The 15562-nt window shown below is 42.4% G+C and overlaps 1 protein-coding gene across 1 annotated transcript in view; it reads right to left on the reverse strand.

The window, feature by feature from the left end:
* Nucleotides 1–477: 477 nt before the first annotated feature.
* Nucleotides 478–15562, reverse strand: part of TTC17 (tetratricopeptide repeat domain 17) — a 107906-nt gene continuing 92821 nt past the window's right edge. Inside the window, exons 20-25 of the mRNA XM_019519367.1 lie at nt 13635–13755; nt 12429–12588; nt 11279–11362; nt 9617–9736; nt 6068–6211; nt 478–1619 (exon numbers count right to left, since the gene is read on the reverse strand). Of these exons, the coding sequence (XP_019374912.1) occupies nt 1488–1619; nt 6068–6211; nt 9617–9736; nt 11279–11362; nt 12429–12588; nt 13635–13755 (761 nt within the window). The 3' untranslated portion in view covers nt 478–1487. The remainder of the gene's footprint in view (nt 1620–6067; nt 6212–9616; nt 9737–11278; nt 11363–12428; nt 12589–13634; nt 13756–15562) is intronic.

Genomic DNA, 15562 nt, shown 5'->3' on the forward strand with positions numbered 1-15562 from the left:
TTCATAAACACTTATTTATGAATATCTCATCTTCAAAGTTTGTTAAAAAGGACTAATTAGTCCCCCCATAGCCCTTCTGAGTCTGCTCAAAATTTATTTGAAAATGGTATTTATGAAAAAAAGTTATGCATTTTCATTGTCTGTTTTTTATGAAAACCACTATTTTTTGTTTTTTTCTTTTTACTATTTTTAGTGGCAAATTGAACAAGAAGGGAAATAAAGGCCAAGGGAAGGGAGAAGCAAAATATTCACAAGTGGTCTTGACATTTGTTCTTTCCAAAAACTGTCATACACAAGAGTTTTTGACATTGTTGTGATTTTTCCTTCTCCGAAACAGGCACAGAGGTTGTCACCATTCCAGAATCATAGAGATTGACGCAGCATTAAAGTGTTTCCTGGTTTTCAAGGGGTTTAGGGCTGCACTTTGGATTTCTAGGTCTTACTTCCAGCATAGAAAAATTAAACTACAGGCTACTATTTTGTTCATAAACATAACTTTTATTTTGTTCCAAGTATGTGCCCTTGTTGATTCAACAATGATGTCTGCAGAATCAGGTCCTTCACCAACCAAAGAGAAGATTGGTTTGGAAACATTCTACCTAACTTGTTTGTTAATTATCTTTCTCTTTCTCTCTTTCTTAGCAGCTGAAAGTTGTTAAGGCTCAGGGAGAGAGAGAGATAGGGATAGTGTAAAACCTGCATCTTATTCTGAGATGGGTAGAAATACAGTGACCAGAGTATTAGTAAAACAGACTCAGGTCTGCAGAGGACTATGAATACACAGACAGATATAAAACCTCTTATTTTAATTGTACCTGATTTGGTTTCTTTTGATCATATAGGTAAGATACAAACCATTTAAGACTTATGATCTCCTTTTGTTCTCACCATTCTTTAGGCCCATCTTCCAAGAGAAATAACAGCACAAAAAGGCTTGATGTTCCTAAAATACATTTTTAAAACTAAGAATAGTTTTAAATTATGTTCCCCAAAAAACTAGCTCAGAGCTGGTAACACTGCAATGTGGACTGGACAAGACCTGGTAAAGCATAAATTTCTGATGGATGATGAGCTAATTATAGCTTCCTGCTATTTGGCACAGGGATGTGCTTTGCATTTCCATTGACTTAGATGCTACAACATGAAGCAAGTTATTTTCAGTGCTGTTACCAATTTGAGCATTAAGAAAAAAACCTAATGGTGCTTGGGTCCTGGGGCAAGTCATGGACTTGTGAAAGTTTCTTGGCTCAATATTTACACATGTTTTAAATCATGGTTTGCAAAATGTATTTATTTCCCAAAGATGCTCCTATATCTGAAAACAAACAAACAAACAAAACCCCCTTGATCCAGACCCCATTTCTTTCCAAGAGTCTTGTTAGAGATATTGATTCCTTGATTTATCGTAGCACACTTCATTAAAAGCAGAATAGAAATCGATGATTTTGTTTTCTTATTAAAAAAAAACAAAAGGAAGATGTTGATCTTTAAGGAGACCGTCGTTCTTTTTTCATAAGTAAATGACACTGGATGGTGCGGATTCGATTCTTTGCTGGTGCAAACTCAGGCTGGAGTTTTAATGTTGATTCATACCATTTCATGGCCTTTTCAAACTCCTCCTGTAAGGATGGGAAGATTGCAAATATCAGCTTTCAAACAAGTAGACACTGCAACATATTCCATTCACTTCCTATTGTAAATTTTTGAATAGTACTGCAGTGGACCACTGAATGAATGTGTGATGCTTTAATACTTCCTTCAAATACATTTCATGGATTTTGCATGGCATATGGCCCCATCCTGCAATGTGAGAAGACAGTGGGAGACTGAGCATGCTCAGCACCTCAAAATATAGGACCTTTAGTCAGGAAGTGTTTGTAAAACACTTTGATAACCTTCAGTGAAAGAAGGTAACATGCACTGTACTGTAGTTTACTTTTTAAAAAGACATTTTACTTTTTGAACAAGTCCTTAAAGTACTGGAAGACAGAGGCTAGTGACAGGTGTTCATTGCTAGCACTGAAAATTTCCTGCAGATGTGCAGTACTGGAAATTCTAATGAAAAGGTGAGCATACAGGTATTCCAGCCTGCAGCAGCTCCCTCTCCCCTGTGGGCAAACCAGGGCTGAGCTTCAGCCCTGGGGAAATGCTTCCCACACCTTCTGCAGACCACAGTCACCCTGGTCTGGAGACAGGTGTGGGGGCAGCGGCAGCTCAATTATTCCCTGTCCCTTCCACCCACCAAGATCACCAGGAGAAGAGAGATCTTCCTGGTTGGTAGTCAAAGTTCTCTTCAGTGAAAAAGCCCTTGAATAGCCATATGTTCTCTTTTTGTCCTGGAAGAAAAACATGTTTTGCACAAGGTCCATATCCAGAGCCTCACGTGGAGTTAAATTCCGAGGTTCTCACTTTCTGTTGACTATATGAGTGACCTTACTCAAGTCACATCTTCCCTCTGCCTCAGTGTCTCCATTTGCATGAGATATTGCATCCCAGGTAGGTTACAAAGCTTAATTCAATTAAAATTCTTAGCTGAAACATACAGAGTGCTGCTTATAATTGTTACATAGGCCAATTTAAATACAAAAAGAATATGGCTTTTCTATCATTCAAACAGGAAGGAGCAGTTCTTGCGGAATTGCTCAGAAATTGCTCCAGATTAGTTTCTCATGGGAAGACTGACAGGTAAGCAAGCTGCAAGTGAGGTTAGGAACCAGGGACATCTTTCATGTTCGGTTATAATAATTTATAGTTAGTGATACAGGTAAGGGCATTTTTATAGTGATTTGAATGTACTATGATGTCCCTTTTAGTTTTTATGTCCCGCAATTCTGCAGTTTTTGCAGCATCTCCCATTTTCTGTGTTTGATAAATAACCAACATTTCCAATCTATAAAGCAATTTCCTGGTTAAATCTAATGAATCAAATACATCAACATGTCTAATGCTGTGCTGGGAACTACCCTAACTTTCTGATATTTAGCCCACTGGGTCAGATTACATTGGGCGTAACAACATGAGATACTAGAAGTGCAGTAGATTAATTCTACTGTGCATTACTGAGTCATGGCAAAAGTTGTGTTAATGCACAGTAGAATTAGTCTACTATGCATAAAAATCACCTAAAAGACGTGTGCCAGTGCTACTGCGCAGTAGCGCTAATTATGACGCATTAAGTTAGTATTTCAGGTACTAATTTAATGCACTGTAATTATGGTGCATTAACACACATATAGATGTGCCCACTGTAAATCAGACTGGTGTAAATGTGAAGTATCTGCAGTGCCTGCTGGTAGAGTTGTCCTGATTTGCACTGAGGTAACTTGATTTGCACCTGGAATTGAAAAGGAATTCTCTCCTGTCCCGCTGCTCCTTTGTATCACCTAACTTGTACCACTGCCACTCAAGGGCTGCGTCCACATGAACGTGGATGTTTGCTCCCCCGGGGACAGGTAGCAGCACTGCAAGGTGCTCCCCCGGGAATGCCCAGGCTGTGCGCTTTGGTGCGTGGCAAGTTACCCTGGGTGGGGAAGGTGGGGCTAGGGCTGGCAGTGGGCTGGGCCCAGCAGCCTTACCTGGGATCCTGGGATCCTCCTGGGCCTGCAACAGCAGTGATTCTGCCTCATGGAGCCTGGCAAGCAGCTGCAGCACAGCTCCAGGTGGCCTGGCTTTGCTTTTGAGTGGCGTATGCTGCCTGTGCATACATTGCTCTACTTTTTTTTCTGTGGGTTTGGTAAAAAAACCCCACAAAAATAGAAGTGGAGTAGCAAATGCAGAGGCAGCACTCCCTTGCAACACTGAGAACATCTGAATGTGTGGTTTGTGGTGCTGCATATGTGTTCGCAACACCGTATACTACACGACCATGCTCATCGGGACACAGCCAAAAGGAGTATTTAAATCCAGGAAATGCTCCCTACTATGTACAAAGTCAGTTCTGCTGCCCCCCAAGAGCTGTCTGGGAAAGACGAATTCTGGAGGCGGGGAAGAATATATTGAAGGTGGTACAAGGAAGGCACTGCACTATCTTAATTTTAAAGAAGTAACAGCAACACACATCTTTGTATGAGAGTTTTGCAAACTATTCTCATAAATGATCCCTCAGATTACGATGGCTATGGATAAGAAGGGCATCACTACTTATTTGCCATATGTCACTGATTTCAATATTAAAAGCACTGTGTAAGCTTATTTAAGAGCACAGACAATTTTGTATGAACTTCCAGCTCTCACCTCATTAAGGTTTGTTACATTGTTATGAAAGCACCTTGCTTTTAACAGCAGCTTTGAAATGGGCAGTTTCAAACCTGCTTATAGAACAGCACTGGCAGCAGTTGAGATGGAGTAGAGCAAATGCCATTCTGAATCTAGGACAATTTTCTGAATACCAAATAAGCCCACTTTGTATGACTTAAGACTTGCTAGCTGCAAACCAAAATCTTGACATGACTAAGACACAAAACTCTTGAGATGCACGTGCCCCAGAGTCAGTGATCTGTGCACAGTGCCTTGCTGAAAAATAATTTGTTCTTAAATAATTTATTTTAGAAATCGTATTTAAACTGTCCAGGAGCTGCAGCCTGTTTGCAACCCAAGCAAAGTGGGCCACATTCAATTTGGATTCGTCCCGATTCAGGGGACAGTGATTTGTTGATTTGGATCACTGACCCAATTTGATTTGGCCGAATCTGAAGATTCGATGCCAATTCGGAGAATCAGCGATTTGGCCATAGACACAGCTTTAAACGTTTTTTCTACATACCTTGAGGTACCAGGCACAGCTCATGGACGCTGAGATGGTGGGTTGCATGGAGCATTGCACAGGAGCGCAGGGAGGCCCCCTGTGTGCTCAGCGATGGACCCAGAAGTGGACTGGAAGTATTTCCAGTCCACTTCTGGGTCTGCCGCCAAGTGCATGGGGGACTCCTTGTGCCTAGGGGACTCCCTGTACCCACCTGGTTCGGCGATTGGCTGTGGAGGGGATCCCGGGTGCCCCCCCCCTCCCCCCCAGACCCACGAGGCACCAATCACTGAGCTGAGGGACAGGTCCCCCGCGCACTCTGTGGTAGACCCAGAAGTGGACAGGAAGTGCTTCTGGTCCACTTCTGGGTCCTCTGCCCCACCATTTCAGTGGTCACGAGCCACCTGGTACCTTGAGATATGTAGAAAAAACATCTAACGCTGCATCTATGGCCAAATTGTCGAATATCTCTGAATTTCTCCAAATCGATTTGGAGGGTTCTGATTTGATTCGGAGAGATTAAAGGGTCTCCTGATTCCATTTGGATTTGGAGATTTGGCCGCCAAATCGGGCCAAATCTCTGACGAATCGAATCAACAACTGAAGCTTCACACAGCCCTATCATTTACCCATCTGATGCTTTATCCCTGCTTTGAATAAAATGTATAACATGAGTCCAAGGAGAACTGAATAATCTAAATACACATTAGATGCACACTTGATCTTAATCAACAGGAAACAGAATCATAGACTAAAAGAAATATTTACACAATTCATCAGACACAACCTATCCACTCTCGTACCACTTGTGTCTTCAGCCCAATAGTTCCCAATCTTTTTTACATGGGAAACCCCTACCACTTTTGGTCCGAGTCACTAACTGAATTTTTGTGGGGCTCATGAACTTGTTTGTTAATGCTGTGACCACACGTGGGATTTGTCCTCTGGCATAGAAATTGCAGCTTTAGATTGGAAATTTTCCAGGGCAAGGACTTTTTTTTTTTCTTTGCCTCAAATTCTATGCATTGAGACATCATTTCAAGGGGAGATTAAGTAGTAGCAGCTTGTTACTGTTATAGCAAAGGCTTTCCCATAACTTTATAAGAACAGACAATGACAATACCAGCTAAGTATTAAACAGTCAGTGTAGATTTTGGACTCATCTAAAGACTGTATTCGATGGAATACTTCTTCCTTTGTGTTTTTTACCATCTCCATTTTCCATCTTCTGCACTTCTAAGCATATGATTCTAAGGTTGGTTGTGAGAACAAAGCTGTTTTTACCAAACGGGAAGATGGGGTATAACTTTGTGGCTGAGCACTCACCATTGCTACATAGACGTTTGCCAGTGTGAAATGATTAACAACAAAATGTGGGGCTATTTCTACTGCCATGCGAGCCACGATAATGGCGTCATTCCAAAGCTTTGCATTGTGGAAGATGTTTGCTAGGCTTATTAGTGGTACATCCTGAAAAGAGAAGAGCAAGAGAGACAAATATAAAGGGGCAGCACAGACTGCTGACCCTTACGACTGAATCAGATAGCTTGCAATGAATTCTACCACAGAGGAGGCCCCACCACCTAGTCACTTTTACTGGATTACTTCTTTGAGAGGGATATTTTATCCTTCTTTTACTACACAATTCTGAAACCTAAGACCATATAAATCCAACCTCTGTAACATACACATGCAAAAATTATGTTAGTGGAATGTTAAGGTTGCAAATTACTACTATTTTGCAAACTTTACTATTCATTCCATCCTGGAAGAGCACACACCAACTGCAGATGCTTCCTCAGCCTGATGGAGGGTTTTTAAACCTGAAAGCTTGCTAAGAAAATTTTTTCCAATTGTTTAAGTTGGTCTAATAAAATATATCAGATTCACCCAAAGAACCTTGTCTGCATATGTCCTTCGACCAACATGGCTACAACCTACAGTCCTGTAAGGTTGCAAACTCAAGTTAACGAAACGTTATTTCAGTCCCCTTCCCTATACGAATTGCAACACCTTTTTTTACTATACATCCACATGCTATTTTTTCCATAGATGCCTGCCATAGCCAGTGCACAGGATGGATTCTGCTTCATGGAGATGAAACAGAACTCTGTGCTGAAGGAGACTGTTGTCTAGAGGACCTCTGCTTCATTTGCTGCAGAAGCTGAAAGGTGTGTGGAGAATGAGCCAGGGGGTTGCAGAAAGAAAAAGATTAAGGTAAGGCAGAGCCTCATGGTTAAGCTACGTAGTGAATGATGTTGTGGAGATCTGGATCTTACTCCTGCCTCTGACAGAACGTGTGCATGATGTTGGTGAAGTCACTTAAACCAAACTCTTTGTAGGTGGTCACTAACTGCGTGTTTCTTATTTTCTGAGTATGTAACCTGAGACCCTTGTCTGATTTGCAGAAGGGTTGAGAACTGGCAGCTGCAACTGAAGTTCAGTCACGAGTGGGGGGCTAATTAGTACATGGATCCTTGGAGGATGGGGGGGAGAGCTACCTCACCTCCCCAGATTTATTTTCCCTGTTATAGCAGTGGGAAGGGGACAAATTCAAGGGAAACCTCCAATAATTAAATTTTATACCTGGAATATGTTATAATAGATAAACTTATTTATAAATTTATAAATTTTCTGTACACTTTAATTATTTGAGGGGGGTCTTCTTATATTCTGGGTCATTTATATTTGAGTAAATATGATAATATCCCTCGGCTCAAATGGGCTTTGAGAAGATAAAGTTAAAGAAGTTTGTGAAGCACTCAGGTACTATAAATGACACAGAAAAGCCCATAAATAAATTTTGTGCACATGAGGTTTTGAATAGTTTGCAGTGAATAAGGCACAGAGCCCACACAGGACAGGATGAAATACTGAATAGCTGCTTATTCAGAATCAGGTTTCATTGAGAGTTCAAGCTGAAGCCAGATTTCCACAGAGAAGGCCCACATGTTTTTCTGGCAAGAGTAGCACCTTCACGGAGGAAGACAAGTCCAGATGTTGGAAAGCAGCCTGGTCTCAAGCAATTTTGTGAGCTTGCTGGAGGCTGGGCAGCACAGTATGGCTATGTTCTTCCTAGGCTGGCAACATGCTGGAAGCTGCCAATTGTGTCACTCTCATACCTCCCACAAGACACACCGCTAAAGGCACATTCTGGAGAGCCATAACTAGTTAAATAAAAAGAAGTAGACAAATAAATAAGAGAGCTGGTGGGGCTCAACCTGTATATTTTCTGGGTTCCAGTCTTGCTGTATCAACCACCAGCAAAGATCAACTTGCAGCAGGAGAAGTGACACAAATTCAGAGCTGTCAATCACAGGGCATTTGGACTGAAAATTAGAAATGCAGTAACTTCTCTGTTCACCCATGTCGTCCATATCAGAGTATCTGAATGCCTCATAAATTCTGAGCACCTCTGAGATCCTCCCAACAACTCTCTGCAATAGGAATGGACCTTACTCCCTTATGCCCAATACTAGGGCTGGCCACTCACAGGCCAACAGTCCATGGAGTTGAGGAGCTTCTTTGGCATTTGTGGCAGGGGGCTTAGCCTGTGTGGCAGAGACAAGAGGCAGCAGCGATGTTACAGGGAGGCCATGACTGCAGCTCCAGTTGCAGCTCTTTTGGTGCAGGCTAGGTTGGAAGTGGTTCATACCCAGAGCTAAGCTGTGTTAGAATGTCCCCTGCTTCAAAATGCTGCCGCCCCCTGCTGTAATATGACAGAGCTAGGGGCCTAGCAAAGTCACGATTTTGCGGGCAATGCCTGCAATGTCCATGGAAAAAACAAACAAATTTACAGCAAATAAATGCTGGCTTCCCAGAGGGAGCCAGCAGTCCTCAGGTGCTGCAGTAGCCTACGGGGCTGGGGAAGCAGTGGAGGGGGCTGCCTGCTTGAAGGGCTGGCGGCAAGATAGCTGCTGCCCCCGTGCATCGCTGCTGACTAGATGCAAGGGCTGCCTGTCATATGGCCCTCAGACAGCCCTCACAGCCAATCAGCGGTGAGGGATGGGGCCCCTTGGCCAATCAGAGGTATGGGGGGCCCACTGCACTCTGCCCGAGAAATGGCTATCTGGCCCCATGGTCTGCCCGTGAAATTGGGGGGCAGCCCCTTGAATTCAGGAGGTCCCTAGTTAAAGTATATTAACAAATTGTTAATATACCGAAGTGACCAAAGTAACCAAGCTTTTTCCAGTGTGATAGGTAAATTTACCTAAAAAGGCCCCACAATGGGGAAGTGAGGCACAGAAAAATTAAGTGGTAGGACCTGCGCAAGAACTCTGTTACAGAGCTGGGAAGAGGACTCAGACTTCATGAGTCCAGACCCATGCTTTAATTATAAAGCCCTTCTTCTTCCTTTCCTCTGCAACTCTAAACCCAGCTTTGCTATGGGCTCACTGTACAGAGTTGCACAAATCAGTTTGCTCTATGCATCAATTTCCATAGCTGTAAGATGGAGGTAACCATCCCCAGGGGTTTATTGTTGGAGCATATTAACAATCCCTGGGTTTTAGAAATAACAAATTCCTTTCCAGTGTAATATGTATATTTAGGAAATAGGGAGCTTGGTCAAGGAATTCACTTGCGTTTTAATAGCATGCTTATCTTTTGCTAGGAGGCAGTCACTGTCCTGAAGGAGGATCTTCTACCAATCTGAGCTCAGAGAAGACAGTTAACTTCTGCACACATTTAAGAATACAACTTATATTAAAGAGATGGGTGATAACCTTAAGACCTTCACTAGGGGACTGGTTAATATCCTACGTTAGTGCACTTAGCATGTATATAGGCTGCGATTGATGACAACTAATTTAAGCTCCAGCTCCCTCTTAGTCACAAGAGGGAAGAGATGTCTGTAGAGAGCAGTGTTGCACGCACCTTCATGTGATATGGCGCATAGTTCAAGGCCTGCCGCAGGCAGTCAATTGCCTTCTTTCCTTGGCCTTTCACCCTCCAGTAAAGAGCTGCCATGCTGGAGAGGACCCAAGAGGTCTGATTCTGGAAAAAGCAATGGAGTAAGGAAAACAAATTACCCAAACCTGCAGTGAAAAAGTCTTCCCACCTATACTTTCCTTTCATATTCCCCACATATCCAGAAAGAATGGCTATCATTTAGAAATGAAATGAGGAACTGTTACAAAAGGCAGCCAGAGATATTCCTTATTTAATATGATATATCTAGGAAATGAAAACCCTAAAGTCAAATCATTTACGTTGCAAAATTAGGTCCCTGAAAAATTAGGAAATTCCTTGGTGATGTTATCTGAACATTTAAAAAGAACCCAGAAGTTGGCTGAAATTTATTATTGTTCCCAATGAGTTGTTTGATGCAGAGCACCACATCACAGGTGCTATGTAGAAGTGGAGGCTTATATTTATGGAGCAAATAATAGGAGATTAAAAAAAAAAGTGCTAAAACTACAATGAATGCATACACATATGCACACAAAAGTAGTTAAATAGTAGTCTTGTGTTTTTGGAATTGGAATTGTGCTCAAGGAATAAAAAACCTAGAGATGGGAAAATAGCATTCTCTATCCTTATCAGTATCTTGGGGAATATCTCTGCCCATCACGTGGGAGATAGGTTTCATTTCCCGATAGGGAAAAAGGCTGCTCTTTTGGCAGCTGGACCAGATCAGTGGGGGCCAACCTTTTTGACAGACATGCCACAAATCAGCTCTGCACCCTCCTCAAATGCTTCTCAGATCCCCTATCCCTGTCTGATCTGCTGCTTTTGGTTCCCAGCCCTGTCTCCCTCCTTGATCTCCTCTACTTCCTGTTTCCTTCCCTGTGCTCTCTGTCTGATCTGCTACTTTACTTTGTGCTCCCTGCCCTATCTGCTGCTGTACTCTCCACTCCCTCCTCAGTATACTGCATGCCACACAGAGTTGCCCATGCCACTTGTGGCACCGGTGCTGCAGGCTGGCCACCCATAGATCAGATAACCTTGGGGATCCCTTCTAATCCTATGATTCTAGTCCTACTGCAGCTAGTCTAGTAGAGAGGCCTACTACTAGGCATTCAGGCCAAATTCTTGGCTCACTTTTGCAGGTGAACATGAAACCTGACTTCACTGGCAGGTTTTAAGTGTGTCAGCAAAAAGAATGGTCCTTTATCTCTGACATCTTAACTTCTTCAACTTTAAAATGGGCACAATGGGAATGCTCTTACTTTGCAGGGTACCATAAGACTACATTTTTTGGAGGCAGGAGAGTACATGAAGTGTTATCATCACTAGAAGCCAATGTTGCCCATTAAAAGAGTGATGCCATAACTCAGGGATACCTCAGATTTTTACAAGTGTTTGTTTCATTAAAGAGATATTTGAGAGATCTGACAGATAAACCTCACTCTGTATAAGTGCAACAGGATGTGGGTCATAGAAGACCTGCAAAGGATTTTGCTCAGAGACAGAAGTCTTTCTGACATGGTCCTAGCTTGTATTTTTAAGTCGACAGCCCTGAAACTGTATTGTTGGTCAAACCACATAGAAAAATGATAATTGCTGGATGCGCTTCTGTTTATCCTGTCCACGTACCTTTTCCAAAGCTTTGGCTATTCGAGTGCCGACTTGTTCTAATGACTGTGGAGAATCCTGGTCTTTGCCAAGATTCTGTAATACCTGGGGAGGAGAAAAAGGCAGGTGCTTAGAGGATGAAAATCGAAAAAACAAAATTAAGACAACTAAAGGCATCCTAAAACTGAATTTCCTCCCACAAATACGCTTTGTGCTGCCAGGATATTTGGGGAGCTGTGGGTCCACTGAAAATGCAGCAGTGTGATAGCTAGTAGTGAAAACAGCACCACTGAAGTGGCTCATCCTGATACAGGAGGAAAACAGGGAAGAGATGCATTCAGCATCCTGTGAAGGCCTTGACTTGTACTGTAAATTTCTCTTTCAGTGTTCATTGCTGATGAAAGATAATAGAGTGACAGCCTTGGACTCTGTTTATCCACAGAGCAAGTGCAATCAAACAGGTTTCACCTCCAACAGAGAGACCTCCTTCAGGAACCAGTTTGGTTTCTGAGCCTCATTAAATATTTGGACCTTTGTTCTGACAGTCAACAAGAAAGCTATTAATAAATAAAGATAATTATAGACTTGGGTCTACTAGGACAAGGGTGGCCAACCTATGACACACATGCCACATATGTGTGGCGCATGACAGATCGGGGATGGAGCAGGGAATACAATGGCAGATAGGGCAGGAAGCAGAAAGCAGAGCAGCAGATTAGGCAAGGAAAGGAGATGACAGTTGGGGAGGGTGAAGGGCTTAATCCAGGGGTGGGCAAAATGCAGGCTGGATGGGGCCCACCAGGCCATTCTATCCAGCCTGTGGAGCCCATAAAAAATTTAGAAAATAAGTATTAATCTGCTCCCAGCTGCCTGTTATGTGGCCCTCAATGGCTTGCCAAAACTCAGTAAGTGGTCCTCTGCCCAAAATAACTGCCCACCCCATCTTAATCTGTGTTACACCTGTCAAAAAGGTTGGTCCTCCACTGCACTAGGAATCAAAAGCCAGTCTGGTAACCAGTCTGGTCATTCACTGCTAATCAGGAACGGTAAATGAGATAGGACAGGTTTCTTAGCCTTTTTTGTACATTCTGATCCATTCTATCCTTTCCATAGATCTCTGCATGTCTGTTCATCTCACATAATCTGAGATAGCCTGTAAGGAATAGTGTACCTCTTTCAGCTGACTTTCTCCAGTGTAATGCAGGCTAGCTCGGTTTGAGACCCCTTGTAGATGGTCCAAGGTATGCATACTGACAGGTAGATTGGGGTTGCAAAGAGGCTCCATAGCTGGTTCTTGCAGCTGTGTGGCAAAATCTATATGGTCCGTAATACTAGAAGGGAAGGAAAACAAATTCTACATTAGAGGCGGGACCCCTAAGTCATCATGAGAAAGAAAGGGAAGAGCCAATTTATAAATACAGCTTTTCTAGTAAGAATGGTCAGTTAGAAGAAATTTCTCTTCTCCTTTTGTCCACTACCTGGTAGATTTTATATTCCTTGCTGCAGGGAAGAAATTCTACAGGTATCTCAAAATGTTATAAACTAGAAAATAATAAGACAAAGAAAACGGAGATAATCTATTCTTGGGATTTTTTTCTTTTATTTAAGCAACACACCTCAGAAATGAAAGCTACCCCATGGCAGGACAAAACATAATCAAAGTAAATTCAAACCAACAAAATATATTCATTTTAGCAAGGGTGATTTTTGCAACATATCTTGCAAATCAATGGATTCAGACCATGATGGGCAGCAAGCTTTACAAGCAAAGGGCCCTGACAGAGAATGATTTGCTGGCAACATCTTTTCTATTTTCCCCCTGAGGTCTCTAAGACAAACTAGTCCCAGATATCCAAGAGCAACAGCAAAAAGTACCCCCAGCATTTGGGAGAGCTGATGTTGCATTCACAAGATACAATGTTCAATAAGCAGAATAAATTTAAAGGAAGAGTGCTGTCTAGCACTCTAACCTTAAGTACACCAAGTCAGCGATAACAGCAAAATGATTTGTATCCAAGACAAACTCCTTGCCAAGCACAGATGAAAAAAAAGCTGCCCTGCTCATTCCTGTTGTATGATTGTCTAAACCAATCATCTGTCATTGCCCCTTCATCTGCAGCTATGTATCACCACTGGTGACATACAGTCAAATCAAAGAGCAAAGGGGCTGTCACTGTTCTCAGCTCTGCTGCTGATTTTGGTTAAAGGGCTCCATCCTAAAGGCTCATTCTTCTGGACAGAGTACAAACCAGTGGTATCAAACTTGGAAATTGCTGCTTGCTTTAGTAGGCTACTAAAATGTTTGAAACACATGCATACAACTGCCTTGCTTTGTGCAGCTGATGACTTGCTGTAGGTTCACAAGCATGATACTCACTCGATACTTTTAGCAGAAACAGCTAACCATGTGCTGGCAACAGTAGTGAGTTCTACCCTGCGGAGTTTCAAACACTCATCAGGACTTGGCCAGCCAAGGCTGCGATAGTCACGCTGTTTTCCTAGAAAGAAGCAGGCATTACAGGAAACAGCCTTCATGTAACAGGGTAAAAAAAATCCATTTTTAAAGTTCAAGGGATTTTAACAGCATTTTATGTATGTGGACACACGCTCCTTGAATCAATCTAGGTTCCCAAGTCTGCAATGGGATCACCCTGGGTAGAGCCCTGAATCTGCAGAAATCCAGCAGTCTGCTCACAAGAATCCACCTGCCAGGCAAGCCTAATTATATGACGAGTGGTGAGGAAGGATTTTAAAACTTTGTTTTCGGTAAGACATTTCCACATCTGTAGCTCAGGAACAACAGGTCTTGTCTTTACAAACTAACATGTTGCCACTTACATTTTTTTTTAAACTAGCTTATGCTACACTTATACCTGGAGAGGAGATGAGCCCCACCAGGTCACTTTGCCCAAAGAACCACCAACTATGCAAAGCAACTCAACTAACTTCATGAGGAGTAGAAGAGAGTTGTTACAGCATCTAAGGTGCCCCAAAGGTCGTAGTGGCCTCGGGACTGACTTGACTTGACTATGTTGCACTTGCATTGCTTTGAGTTAATTAATTAAACAGAAAATATTATGAATGAGCCACTGTAGCTTACTAGTTCTGCACCTACACTCAGAATCAATGCAGAAATCTAATTATTACAGCCTCTGTTTCTGTTGTTCTGGGATATGAAGGAATATATTAATTTTTTCAAGTAATACTATTCATGTTTCTCATGATGGATAACAACTTCTACAGCATTGCATTCCTGAATCTAAAAGCTCTTATGAAACCATTAAGTAATTACATTTTAGAAGTCCCCACTATCTTGACATACGTTATTTTCATTTTGTAGATAAGTAAACTGAGGCAACAAGAGGTTAAGTATGGTCATTTGGCTGAGGATACAAAGCATATCTGTGGCAGAATCAGGGTTTTATTCTAGGGCCTGATCTAAAATTAGGGTGACCATACATCCCAGTTGGGCCAGGACAGTCCAGGATCCATAGCTCAGTCCTGGCCAGTTGGTCAAAAGTCCCGGGCTAGAATCCAGCGGGGAGGCAAAGCAGCATGCGACTGGGCAGACACCGCTGCTCCTATGTGAGAGGAAGGACATGCCATGTGTGGGTGGGGTAGTGCCTGTTTCAGTCTACCTGTCTTGCTCTTGCACAAGAGCAGCAGTGCCTGCCTGGAGCACCATGCTGCTCTGCCTCCCCGCTAGACTCTGGCTCAGGACTTTTGACTAACCAGCCAGGACCAAGCTACAAAATCCTGGATTGTCTTGGCCAAACCAGAATGTATGGTCACAACTAAAACCCACCAAAACTTTCCTATTACCTGAAGCAGACTTTAGCTTATGTCCTTGCATTCCATGTACCTCATTTTAACACCTGGGCAAACTTCCTCTCTCACAATAATTTCAAATCAAGAGAAATATGGAATATATATATATATTTTAGCCACTAAGTAGCTCAGTGAAAAGCTATCTTTAACCACCCAAAAGTCTAATACATACTGATATATAGAAAAAAAGAGAGTTTGCAAGGAACTTAAGGCAGCATTTCAGTGTCTATTTCTCTGATTTCCTGTCACTTACTTGAAGCCAAATCCTGAAACCCATTAACCCACTGCATTATAAAAGTACTTTTCCAGTATAGTCAGCACCCATTTGCAGCAACACCTGGGAAGAGCAACTGCCACTTACCATCAACATTTCCATTGGGAACATTTTCCCTACTATTACTGTAACAAAAACAGCTATGTCTCCTTGCCAAAAAAGAGGCTTACTCCCAACGGAAAGGAGGGGTCATCACTAAGGAG

The sequence above is a fragment of the Gavialis gangeticus genome, unplaced genomic scaffold (assembly GCF_001723915.1).
Source record: "Gavialis gangeticus isolate Ggan-Ray unplaced genomic scaffold, GavGan_comp1, whole genome shotgun sequence".
Classification (NCBI taxonomy): Eukaryota; Metazoa; Chordata; order Crocodylia; family Gavialidae; genus Gavialis; species Gavialis gangeticus.